At 42.0% G+C, this 12,596-nt stretch overlaps 2 protein-coding genes across 3 annotated transcripts in view; one reads left to right on the top strand and one right to left on the bottom strand.

Annotated features, from left to right (window-relative positions):
- HSPBAP1 (HSPB1 associated protein 1) overlaps positions 1-7,813 on the bottom strand; it is an 83,164-nt gene extending 75,351 nt beyond the window's left edge. The window contains exon 1 of the mRNA XM_070957089.1: positions 7,704-7,813. Within this exon, the coding sequence (XP_070813190.1) occupies positions 7,704-7,758 (55 nt within the window). The 5' untranslated portion in view covers positions 7,759-7,813. The remainder of the gene's footprint in view (positions 1-7,703) is intronic.
- Positions 7,814-8,545: 732 nt separating this feature from the next.
- SLC49A4 (solute carrier family 49 member 4) overlaps positions 8,546-12,596 on the top strand; it is an 85,464-nt gene continuing 81,413 nt past the window's right edge. Inside the window, exons 1-2 of one of the 2 annotated variants that reach the window (XM_070957088.1) lie at positions 8,546-8,613; positions 8,728-8,936. In XM_070957088.1, the coding sequence (XP_070813189.1) occupies positions 8,546-8,613; positions 8,728-8,936 (277 nt within the window). Of the gene's footprint in view, positions 8,937-12,596 lie in introns of both variants that reach the window. The other variant, XM_070957087.1, reaches the window with a different exon arrangement.

Here is a 12,596-nt window from a genome sequence, read left to right as displayed (position 1 = left end):
GAGGTTATGGACCCATCTTTTGCTTCCTGACCATCACTGACAAGAACCCTTCAGGAAGGAGGAGAACCACTCTAGTAAGATGATTCCAGTCCCACCCCTTGTCTTTTATGATCAGCAAACTTTGACTAGGTACTAGCACCTAGTTGGACAACAGAAGACACAACAGCACAGCAGCTCAAATCCAAGACAAAAAAGGCCAAAGCTCTGGTGTCAACCACGAATAGTCAACTTTCCGAGAATGTTCTCTCTTTAATTGCTATAAAGTACAATTTTTAATCAAATGCAGCATTATCAAGAGGGCATTCCAACTCAATCTTAATGACCAAGCTGAGGCCTAAAAGAAAAAAACTAATCAGGTAATCTATCCAACTCCAACTGTGAAGGAACAAAAGTTGGTTCATTTAGGATAATAGCAGTCACTGCAGTTTATTTAGAAGAGATGTGATACAGAGTTACACTTTTAACAACCCTGTCATGGCATTCCATATCACCTTCAGCTTCTGGTCAGACTTAGAGGCAATCCATATAAAGCATATTTACAAATACTACCAACTTGAGGTCATCATTTCTGTGGATCAATATGTATACCCTTATGCAAAGTTACCGTATTTTTCAGAGTATAAGATGTACCAGAGTATAAGACACATCTTAGTTTTTGGGGAGGAAAATAAGAAAAAAGCTGATTGGCGGGTGGATCGGCCTCCCGGAATACCCCCAATCAGCTATTCCTGGAGGTGAATTTTAGCAACAGGTTCCTTGGTTATGAGCAATGTGCCTTGCTTTTTTTTTTTTTGGCTTTTTTTTTCTGCCTCTGAAACTTCTGAAACAGAGCTTCAAAAAAAAAAAAGCCTCTGAAGCTCTGTTTGGGGGCTTCTTTTCTGAAGCTTCTTTTCAGCCTCTGAAACCTTCATTTGAGAAGCTGGGCGAGGCTACATTTGGAGTATAAGATGCACCCAGATTTTCACCCTCTTTTTTGGGGGGAAAAAGGTGTGTCTTATACTTCAAAAAATACAGTACCTGAGCCAGCCAGAAAGGGACAAACATACCTCATCAAAAACACCTGGGTTTTCATTGAAAGCAACAGATCAGGAAGATCTCCAAATGGCATTTGTAGTCCATAGTAGACAATGTTCCTAACTCCCAAGAAAGAGGAAGTCGTATTCATAGTTTCATAATCAGAATAATCCACCATTGCATCTATTTATTTTCCATGATCCTACACAACTTCTCTCAATTCTGAAAATCTGGTTATTGTGAGCATAGTAATATCATTGTACTCCAAGCCCTCTCCATTCATTCCTGCCCTTTATATAGATTTTATATAGACTAGAATCCTTCAATATCCCACAGTTTAAATGCCATAATCAGTATAATATAATCAGCCAATGTTATTATTTTAACATGCTGCTGCACCTGTATCATATTTTACCTCCCTATTTATAGGAAGGCCTAAATAGCAATAGCACTTAGACTTATATACCACTTCATAGTGCTTTTACAGCCCCCTCTAAGCAATTTACATATTGCCCCCAACAATCTGGGTCCTGAAAGATATTGCAAGCAGACTAAAGAAATTAATTTACTTCCGTGAACACAATGGAGTGAAAAATTGGAAGGGTAACAATGCCACAACTAAGAACAAATGAAATTAGCATGTTTACAAATGAATTTGTCCTGAGAGTGAAAGAAAGCTATCAACTGGCGGCAAGAAGAAATTAATTTGGCTTCTATCAATTTATCAACAGTGCCATTCTTTCCCTTTAACTAATTTTGATGACAATATAGCCTAGAAAAATCCCATTGAGTGCTACACTCTGTTAAATTAATTGGGGAGGAAAAGTCAGACCACTGCAGAAATATCCAAATACCGGCCATGGCACTACAAAGCAAAGCAATTTAAAATGTTCTAATTACACTTTATTATTTCAGTTATAATTACAGGTAAACACAAATAACATTAAATATCTATGCTGAAATATAAATTCTATTTTAAGACATTTAAACTAGTTATTTGTCTTATTTATATTCTTAATATTTCTGCACTCCTATTTGTAGGCATGAAAGATGCATGGAATTGATCACTGTCCTTCCTTCCATTTATTTCTTACCTTTTATTCCCTATTTTTCCCTACAGCAACACATTGGAGTAGATTAGGCAACATCATGCTTTTCTCTTCATCCTTTCAATCATGTCTGATTCTCAGAGACTGCTAGGTCCTTGCAGTTTTCTTGACAATATTTTTCAGAATTGATTTGCCATTGCCTCCTTCCTAGAGCTGAGAGAAGGTGACTGGCCCAAAGGCACCCAGTTGGCTTTATGTCTAAGCTGAGACTCCAGGTTTCTAGCTTGATGCCTTGATGCCTTAACCACTACACCAGAGTTCCCCAACCTTTCTGGCTTTGCGGACTGGCGGGGTGGGGTGGAGAGGACATGGTTCCGTGCGAGTGGCTGGCAAGTGGTGCACACTTGTCCACTGCTCACACAAGTGGGGATGCATGCATGTGCATGCTTGCCCACTTCTGTAGCCCGGTTCTGAATGGCTCACGGCCCAATAGTGGGCCAGATTTGGAGGTTGGGGACCCCGTCCTACACCAGAATGCCTCTGTAACATCATGTTAAGAGGAATTAAACCATGATGCTGTATGTGTATGCCAAAGACCAGAGAAGATCAAAATATGTTTGATAGATAAAATACCAAGTCAAGATACAAACTTCCAGGAACAAAAAGTGTCCAAAAACTATAACCATCTCTAAATTCTAAACTGCAACAACATTCCATGACAAAATTGTTGAAAACCAATTGGTACATTTAGGTTACAGATCAGCAGAGGAAAAGAAGCTCTGAAAAAGTGTGTAAAGTGCAGGAAATCCTATTTTCCATACTAATTCATTTGCTGTTTTTTGCCTGCTTCTTCTCTAATTGTCATTTCCACATTGGGAAATCTTTCTGGAATTAAGAAGTTACAAGGCAACTTTTCATAATTGTCTGATTACTGTACTAACTTCTCTGTTAATGTTCCCTGGTTGGGGAAATCATTTGATGAGCAATGCAAACTATACCTCTGATTTATACTGAGTTATACTAGAACTGAGAAATGCATGTAAGTGATGACCAGAGCATGCAAGCTTTGATTCAACTAATCTAGTGATTGTTGTATTTCATTCTTCTCTGATGATTATGCCCACCAGAGAAAAGAGATGAAGAAATACGTTTTCTATGTTTTTCCCTTTGAAGGAGTCTCCTGGGAAAAAAAAAAAAGCTTAAAATACTAGTCCATCTTAATTTTTTAAAAAAGTAATTTCACAGCTGAATCCTATCCATGTTTACTTAAGAGCAGGTCTCATGGTTGTCAGTGACATTTACTCTATAGCACAACTTTCCCCACCATGTGGTTTTGTAGATGTGTTGAAATTCTTCCTCAAGACCAGATCTTTAAATAATTGTCTCCAGTTTTGTCTTTTAATCAGGATGATCAGGATGAAATTGTTTTGGGATGTATAATGCTAATACAAGCCTAGCAGTGAAGTAACAATGAACCTTTTTCTTTCATAAATGCTTAATTAATGGCCATTTGTGACTAAATCTGCAGAGAAAAATCTAGCATTCATTAATTAGCAAACAGATAACAAAGAAGAAACAGAAATATAAATAAAAAGGAAACTACATAACTTGAGCCAGAAGCACTACAAATAAATTCTATGCTTTCCCTTCCACACACACTCTATTATTTCCCGTTTTTTCACAACTTTTTGACAGAGGACCTAAACCTCTTTATCAGGAAATTTCCACCTATAGTCCTTCTCAGGACTGTCTACAGAAAAACAAAATTCTAGCCCAAACTAAACCCGACCATCCTTCCTCTCATTGGAAGAGGACCAGAGCTTCTTAAAGTTACTCATTACTTAATGAAAACATTTACTCTACAATTCCATTACATCCTGGGAAAATAAAGAAAAGGTACTATAAATTCATCAAAAGAAATTTGAAAAGTCAACAGTTACTTATACAGGTGAAACTCGAAAAATTAGAATATCGTGCAAAAGTTCATTTATTTCAGTAATGCAACTTAAAAAGTGAAACTAATATATCAGATAGACTCATTACATGCAAAGCGAGATCGTTCAAGCCTTGATTTGTCATAATTTTGATGATTATGGTTTACAGCTCATGAAAACCCCAAATTCACAATCTCAGAAAATTAGAATATTGTGAAAAGGTTCAATATTCTAGGCTCAAAGCGTCCCACTCTAATCAGCTAATTAAGCCATAATACCTGCAAAAGGTTCCTGAGCCTTTAAATGACCTCTCAGTCTGGTTCAGTAGGAATCACAATCATGGGAAAGTCTGCTGACCTGACAGTTGTGCAGAAAACCATCATTGACACCCTCCATAAGGAGGGAAAGCCTCAAAAGCTAATTGCAAAAGAAGTTGGATATTCCCAAAGTACTGTATCAAAGCACATTAATAGAAAATTATGTGGAAGGGAAAAGTGTGGAAGAAAAAAGTGCACAAGCAGCAGGGATGACCACAGCCTGGACAGGATTGTCAGGAAAAGGTCATTCAAAAGTGTTGGGGACTTTCACAAGGAGTGGACTGAGGCTGGAGTCAGTGCATCAAGAGCCACCACACACAGACGGATCCTGGACATGGGCTTCAAATGTCGTATTCCTCTTGTCAACCCGCTCCTGAACAACAAACAACGTCAGAAGCGTCTTACCTGGGCTAAAGAAAAAAAGAACTGATCTGTTGCTCAGTGGTCCAAAGTCCTCTTTTCTGATGAGAGCAACTTTTGCATCTCCTTTGGAAACCAAGGACCCAGAGTCTGGAGGAAGAATGGAGAGGCACACACTGCAAGATGCTTGAAGTCCAGTGTGAAGTTTCCAGAGTCTGTGTTGATTTGGGGAGCCATGTCATCTGCTGCTGTTGGTCCACTGTGCTTCATTAAGTCCAGGGTCAACGCAGCCGCCTACCAGGAGATTTTGGAGCACTTCATGCTTCCTTCCGCAGACGAGCTTTATGGGATGACGACTTCATTTTCCAGCAGGACTTGGCACCTGCCCACACTGCCAAAAGTACCAAAACCTGGTTCAATGACCATGGGATTACTGTGCTTGACTGGCCAGCAAACTCGCCTGACCTGAACCCCATAGAGAATCTATGGGGCATTGCCAAGAGAAAGATGAGAGACATGAGACCGAACAATGCAGAAGAGCTGAAGGCCACTATTGAAGCATCCTGGTCTTCCATAACACCTCAGCAGTACCACAGGCTGATAGCATCCATGCCACGCCACATTGAGGCAAAATTGGCCCAAACCAAGTACTGAGTACATATGCATGTTTATACTTTTCAGAGGTCTGATATTGTTCTATGTACAATCCTTGTTTTATTGATGTCATGTAATATTCTAATTTTCTGAGATTGTGAATTTGGGGTTTTCATGAGCTGTAAGCCATAATCATCAAAATTATGACAAATCAAGGCTTGAACTATCTCGCTTTGCATGTAATGCGTCTATCTCATATATTAGTTTCACCTTTTAAGTTGCATTACTGACATAAATGAACTTTTGCATGATATTCTAATTTTTCGAGTTTCACCTGTATATTCTTGGTTTAGTAAACTATATGCTTTACATTCAAAATAACTTAAGATGCAATACCTGACATCCGACATACTGTACAATGTTTCAGGATTCTTAATCCTGCTATGAGATGGATTAAAAAATATTGTGCTAGATGGACTAAAAATCTGATGTATCCACAATAGCTTAATTCTTGATTTAACATTTATATCTGAGATCACCTGCTTCAGGTGTAATCTGTGAGAGAAGGTATTTTAGCAATCCCTTTTCCACAAGTATGTTTTCATCAGGGACCCTGAGGATAAAGCTTTTTGACGTACCCTCTTCTGGAACAATCTCAGCAGGGACGTAACCTCTTTCCTATTCTATTTTTCTGAGCAGTGAAGACTTTGCTTTTCTGTATCACTTACGGGATTTAATGGAAGGATTACTCTATTCCCCAGGATGTAAGCATTAGAAAGAGAGATAAGGTTGTGTTAGTTATGTTTTTAAATTATTATTGGTTGCATTATAATAGTTTAGCCTTAAATAACTCTATTCAGGAATTGTATACTGCTCAGAGTCTTCCGACTGAAGTAGTATGGAAGCCTGGGTAAATATTATTTCAGCATTGTCAGTTCACTAAACTGCCATCAGTATTCGTGATACAAAATACCCAAACAATTTTGAAGGTAAAGAATGTCTGAGTTAAAAACAGAGTAGCTATATAGAGAGTATATTCAAGTTTCCATTCTGCTTGAGTGAAACCTCAACACACCTCTTCTGAAGAACAGAAAATACAAAAAACAATACCCAAAAAAAACAAAACCCCAAACCCAAACCATCAAGTGTAATTTGTGAAAGTGAAAAGTGCATGTTTTTAGCACTGTGTTTGAAAAATAAAAATAGCTTGACAGCTACATCAACTTTTAGGTGAAAGGAAACAATACAGAAGAACCTGATATCCAAAGCAAGGCCTAATAGTTTTCTTTATTCCTAATTGATCACTGGGTTGGCAATGGATGAATTACGGTAATGCAATTGACAAACATGAATTGATTGGAGAATGTGCATGCAATCAATTACTGTCTTGGTTCAAGCTATCATGTTCATAATACTTTATTAAACTTGTATGCTGCCTGATTCCAATGGCTATGCATGGCTCACAACAATCAAATAAAATACAATAAAACCAATAAAAGATAGCAAGTGCAATAGACCAGATGGAAGGAAGTGAGGAGTCTCACTCTCCCTTACAGCCTGGGTGAAGATGAACAAAAATGGGTTGGTTTAAATTGGTGAGTGAATCCAGCTAATTGCATATTCAAACAAGTTACATATCTGAGTCTAGCCTTATATACGTTTACCAGATTTCATAGGGAATATATCCAATGAAAAGCATCTATAGTTGGACTTTAACATTTTAGTCTCCAAACATTTGGTAACATCTAATAACAGAAATCATATTTAAGGGACTGACCATTTTTCACTTGGAGATATTTTATATTAAGTGACTGTGAATATCCTCATTGTGCAGTATGGTATGATGTACATGTACATCGAGCAGAACTGGAATCAGTTCTCTTGAAACTCAATGTATTGGTTATACAATGTATTTGTTATACAATGTTATTGTATTTGTTATATATTGAAACAGATCTTTTATTTGTTCCGGCTAAGCAGGACGTTTTGTAAGTTTTAAGATGTGAGAATTTTCTAGAGGTTTATGATTGTTTAAAAGCTGTCACATTTTCACTTTGGGATTATTTTAGCAATAAATAGCACCTTGGGTGGGTGGGTGGGTGGGTGGATGGATGGATACACGGATGGGTGGATAAATCCTGAGCATATTTTCTAGAGCTGAGACTACTTCCGCTTCAATGTAAAAAGGAGCGCGGGAGAACGCAGCGATTGGCAGCAATTCCTTAAAGCAGCTCAGTCGTTCTCCATTTCATTCACGAGTCAGAAAGAAGTGACTGAAGTAACGAGCCCTGTAAATTTGACAGGACGGGAAAAGCCGGTTCGTCAAAACGGGTCCTGTATCATCATTTAGTCACTCCTCCTTACTTTTACGTGTCTCGGCGAAGTTCTACAAACAGGACTTAACACGGCAAGGCAGGCAGGGCAGATGTACCTACCAGCATGCAATGGCTCCAAAGCGGCCACCTTCGTGGCCACCGCTTCGCTCTCCATCCCTAGTCCGAGAGAGAGAGAGAGAAAGAGGCTGCTCCCAGTTCCTCCTCCTCCTCCTCGGCTCACCCTTTCACCGTCACCGGCCAGCCCTTCCTCTATCCGCGATCATGTGAGGGATCATTTGAGCCGAATCACGTGGCTTTGTTTTCAAGTTCGCATCCCGGAGGCTGCACAGACTTGGCTCTTCTTGGGAACCGGCGCGGGCTTATTGCTCCGTTGCCTTTGGTCCTCTTGGACCATGAAAAGCACTCCCGAGCAAATTTTCCTCTTTTCACCTTCCTTATTGTCGCCGAAGAGTATTAATATAACTGGCTTTCCCCCAGTCCCAGCCAAGATTAAAACTCCCGCGCTGGCAACTGATATTTCTCTACAACTAAGCGAATATCCAGCTTTTTCTTTGTAATTAGCCGGTTTTCGTGGACTGGCTCCCACTTCTCCCGTGGAAAGGCTAAAGTACTCTCTGCTCCGACTTGGGGGGGGGGGGGTTGTCTCCCGTTCTGTGGGACGACATTGCCCTCTGTCCCTAAGCACCCCGGTTGGGGAGAGGGACAGCCGTTTATCTGGAAAGCCCCAAACAACCAGGCATCCCCTTCTTTGCTCTTGCCATCCCGGCTTCAGCGGGGAAGCGCCTTGGCGAGGCCCGCCTGCCTCGCGCATGCGGCTGGCCAGGTTGCCTCCTAGCCCGGGCGGGGTTTGCTTACATCGCTGCCGCCGCCGCGGTTGGGTAACACTTGGATAGCAAGCAGCCGGTCACAGGCAGGTGGGGACTGCCTCCGCCTCACCGGCGATGGGCGCAGCCTGGAGCAGCCCCGAGGAGCGGGAGCCCCTCTTGCCCCCTGCGCCGCCCGCCGGACCGCCGCCGTTTGCTCAGCATGGCCAGTCCTATCGGGTGGCCGCGGCGGCGGCGGAGTCGCGGGGCAGAGGGACGCCTCCGACGGGACCCCTGCCTCGCCTGGCGCCGGTGCCGGGCCGCGTGTACGGGCGGCGCTGGCTGGTGCTGCTGCTCTTCTCGCTGCTGGGCTTCTTGCAGGGCCTGGTGTGGAATACGTGGGGCCCTATTCAGAACTCGGCCCGCCAGGCCTTCGGCTTCTCCAGCTTGGATATCGCCTTGCTGGTCTTCTGGGGGCCCATCGGCTTCGTGCCCTGCTTCGCCTTCATGTGGCTGATGGACAAGAAGGGTGAGGAAGGGGAGGGAAGGGCAAGGGAGGCTGTGCCAGGAGCCACCGTCCCCAGAGACGGGAAAGGCTCCTTCCATGAAAACAGACCGGCCCAACCGGGTGCCTTTCGGATGTGTTGAGTGGCAACGCCTGGCATCCTCAGCCAGCCTCTTGGGGCGGTGGGAGATTTATTTTATTTTATTTGCTTTTTTGACAGCTGCAGCACATTCCTGGCTCATATTTAAGGAATTGTCCACTAGGACTCCCAAGATCCCTCTCATAGTTATTACTCTTGAGCCAGGTATCACATATGCTATACCTGTGCATTTGGCTTTCTTGCCTAAATGTAGAACCTTACTTTTTTCACCGTTGAATTTCATTTTGTTAGATAGGGCCCAATGTTCAAGATCGGTCAAGATCTTTTTGTATCGTAAGCCTATTTTCTGGAATGTTGGCTATTCCTGCCAGTTTGGTGTCGCTGCAGATTTGATGAGTTCCCCATCTATCCCCTCATCTAAATCATTGATGAAGATATAGAAGACTTCTGGACCTAAAACAAAGCCTTGGGGTACCCCACTGCATTCTTCCCTCTGTATAGATGCAGTTCCATTGAGGACTACACGTTGAGTGTGGTTGGTCAGCCAGTTACAAATTCATCTGGTGGTGATGCTGTCTAACCCACGTTTTTCTATTTTATCAAGTAGTAGGTTGTGGTCTACTTTATCAAATGCCTTACTGAAGTCCAAGTAAATTATATCCACAGCATTTCTCTGGTCCGCTAATTTTGTCACTTTTATCAAAGAATATAATAAGATTTGCCTGGCATGATCTGTTTTTGACAAACCCATGTTGATTTTTGGTTATGATTGTGGTCTGAAACATCGGGAAAGTTGGGCTGCTTTCCTGGAAGAAAGCATTTCCTCCCTGGAGCTTTGACCATCCAATTCAAAAGATCTGGAGAAAAGAATGTTTGATAGCCTTAATTACCTGACTTCCATTCCTTGGGGTGGGTAGATATTTATGAATCTAGAACCTGTGTATTGTTTCCCTGGCATTCCTTCAATTTCTCTTGTGAGGTGTTACATCTGAAAAAAGAACTTTCACATAAATAAATGTCTAGCGTTTGAAACATTTATTAAATTTGGCCCTTTCTCTATGGACTACTGTATACCCAGGGCAGCTTGCAGCATCCAAAAATGCAAATTATATCATCTAAAAATAAAAACACTACAATTAAGATCAGAACTGAAATTATAATTCATATAATCAAAATCAGTCCAGGTCAAATTAAAGACCAGAGACTGGGTTTTGTCTGTCACTGTATCTTACTGGGAGAGTAGGGGCCAAAGACACTACTCCAATCCAAAGTCTGGGAACCACATTGGAGAAAACTTTCTCTGCTGGGCTAGATAGCTAAGCTACCCCCTTACTTTTGGGAACATCTTCAGAAGGACCTTTCCAACTGATCTGAGTTACCATACAGGTTCATAGTAAAAGAAATCATATAGGCCAGTGTTGGAGAACCAAGTGCCAAAATGGGAGTGTGCATGTGTGCCAGAAACTGGAAGGCTAGCTGACCGGAGCGCATGTGCATGCTGGGAAGATGATCTTCCGGTTTCCGGCACACGCAGGCACACTGGTCAGCTTGTCTTCGCGCGCATGCACTCCAGAAACCGGAAAACCTGGTGGCCGGTGCGCATGCTGGAAACCAGAAGATCATCTTCCCTGAGTGTGCATGCATACTGGGTGACTACTCTTCCGGTTTCCGGCACTCCTGCACACGTGAACACCAGCTGCCTGGCACGCCGGAACCCAGAAGAGCAACGGGCGACAGCTCATGTGCCTGGAAAGATGGCTCTGCGTGCCACTTCTGGCACGCATGCCATAGGTTCGCCATCATGGATATAGGCCATAGATAGGCTCTAGATAGACCATATACTTTTTAGGGCTTTACTTTGTTCCTAAGCATTCAAAAATCAGTCCATATCTTTTGGGACATGCATCAAATAATCCATTATTTTCTTGCTGAATTTTTTTAAAGTGGGAAAAAAAGAGCCATATTAATGTTTCACCCACCTACCCACCATGCTGCAAAAGAAAAGGACAAATGGACTGAAACAAATGCTACTTTTTACAGCTGCCTGTCTGCTACTTGCTTCTCTTAAGTGGAGAATGGGATAACAATGGAGTTCGAAAAGGCTACTGCTACTGTCTCTGCTGGCTGAATAAAAATTGTTAAAGTTATCATATGAACGTGGTGCTATGGGCCCGGTGTCGTCTGTTGCCTTCCTGTTGTCTTAGCAAACCCAGATCCTGTGTATGCATTTTAAGAAGGCAATGAGGGAAAGAAAGAAGTCATACTAATATTGTCATTTATGTATCTGAAAAGCATGATCTCCAGTTTTCTGCCCTCTTGTAGCCTATGCTGAACCTAGTTTGATTATCCCTCTGGTAGGAGAAAGAACGGCAAGTGAATGGAAGTAGTCACTCTTGGTTATTAGATATTGAAATGTTGATCTTTCTGACCAAGCCAAGCTATGCAGCCCCTTCCTCTTCAGGCAGCCTTCCCTTAACCTGTTAGCTTAGACCAGGGGTCAGCAACCTGCAGCTCCAGAGGCGCATGCGGCTCTTTGGGCCTTCTGCTATGGCTTCCTGTCAGGTGATCCCACCACTGGCTGGCCCAACCCATCACCCTCCCCTCCCAGTCACTCCTTGCCTGGCCTGAGAAGGTAAGGGTGATGGTGGGGGATGGAGAAACGGCCAGGGCAGAGACAGAGAGATACAGGGAGAGGGGGAGAGAGGGAGACATAGAGAGATACAGGGAGGGAGGGAGGAGAGAGAGATATGTCAAAAGATTTTGTGGTTCCCGGTGTTTTTTAACAACTGGTTCTCTGCCCTAATGACGGCTGGGTAGGCGTGGCTAGGGGGGGTTAATGTGACTGGTGGAAGTGAGTGACATCGAGTTGGCCATGCCGACCAGGTTTTGTGGCTCCCGGTGTTTTCTCTGGGAAAAGGGGCCAAATGGCTCTTTGAGTATTTAAGGTTGCAGACCCCTGGCTTAGACAATAGTGTGATTGCCTTCCAGTTGCTAGGTAAGCATCACTGAAAGGAAGTAAGGGAATGAACTGGATTGATTGCTAACCTTTATGGTCAAATATTGTTGTTAAGACTGATTATACAGAGGAATATTTATTAACTAAAATAATGTCCTGTCCACCAGTGACAAATACTTTGTCTGCAGAGGTGTTTAAAAATATATATGGGCATCTCTTTAACAACTAAATTTTAAAACTAAAAATGAAACAAAACTACATTTAAAACAATTTAGCTATTCAGATTATTGTTTTTTTAACTGTTATACAGTATCTGAATGCTATATCTAAGTAAAATGTAAAAACTGGGTTGTGTGAGCTATTTTCTTGTAGCTAAATGGCATAAAAGGATGCAATGTGTTGACCTCCTCCTGTGGTTGCCTCTTGTTCTGTATAACATTTTGTGTATATGTTATGATGCTCACATATTTTATAGGTGAACAGTATTTGGGGTTGTTAGCTCTCTCTAAAATCAGATATGGAGAATGTGGCGGTAGCTATATGATGAAATGTCAAAATTATGAGTCCACCTGTGTTCAGTGTCAGCATAAATCACCAGTAACTTTTCAGAAAGAATCCAGACTTCATT

This window comes from Pituophis catenifer, unplaced genomic scaffold (genome assembly GCF_029215685.1).
Source record: "Pituophis catenifer annectens isolate HBS135680 unplaced genomic scaffold, rPitCat1.0.hap2 SCAF_1, whole genome shotgun sequence".
Lineage (NCBI taxonomy): Eukaryota > Metazoa > Chordata > Lepidosauria > Squamata > Colubridae > Pituophis > Pituophis catenifer.
Note: the sequence above shows the minus strand (reverse complement) of the source record. Positions and strands in the feature narration are given on the sequence as shown.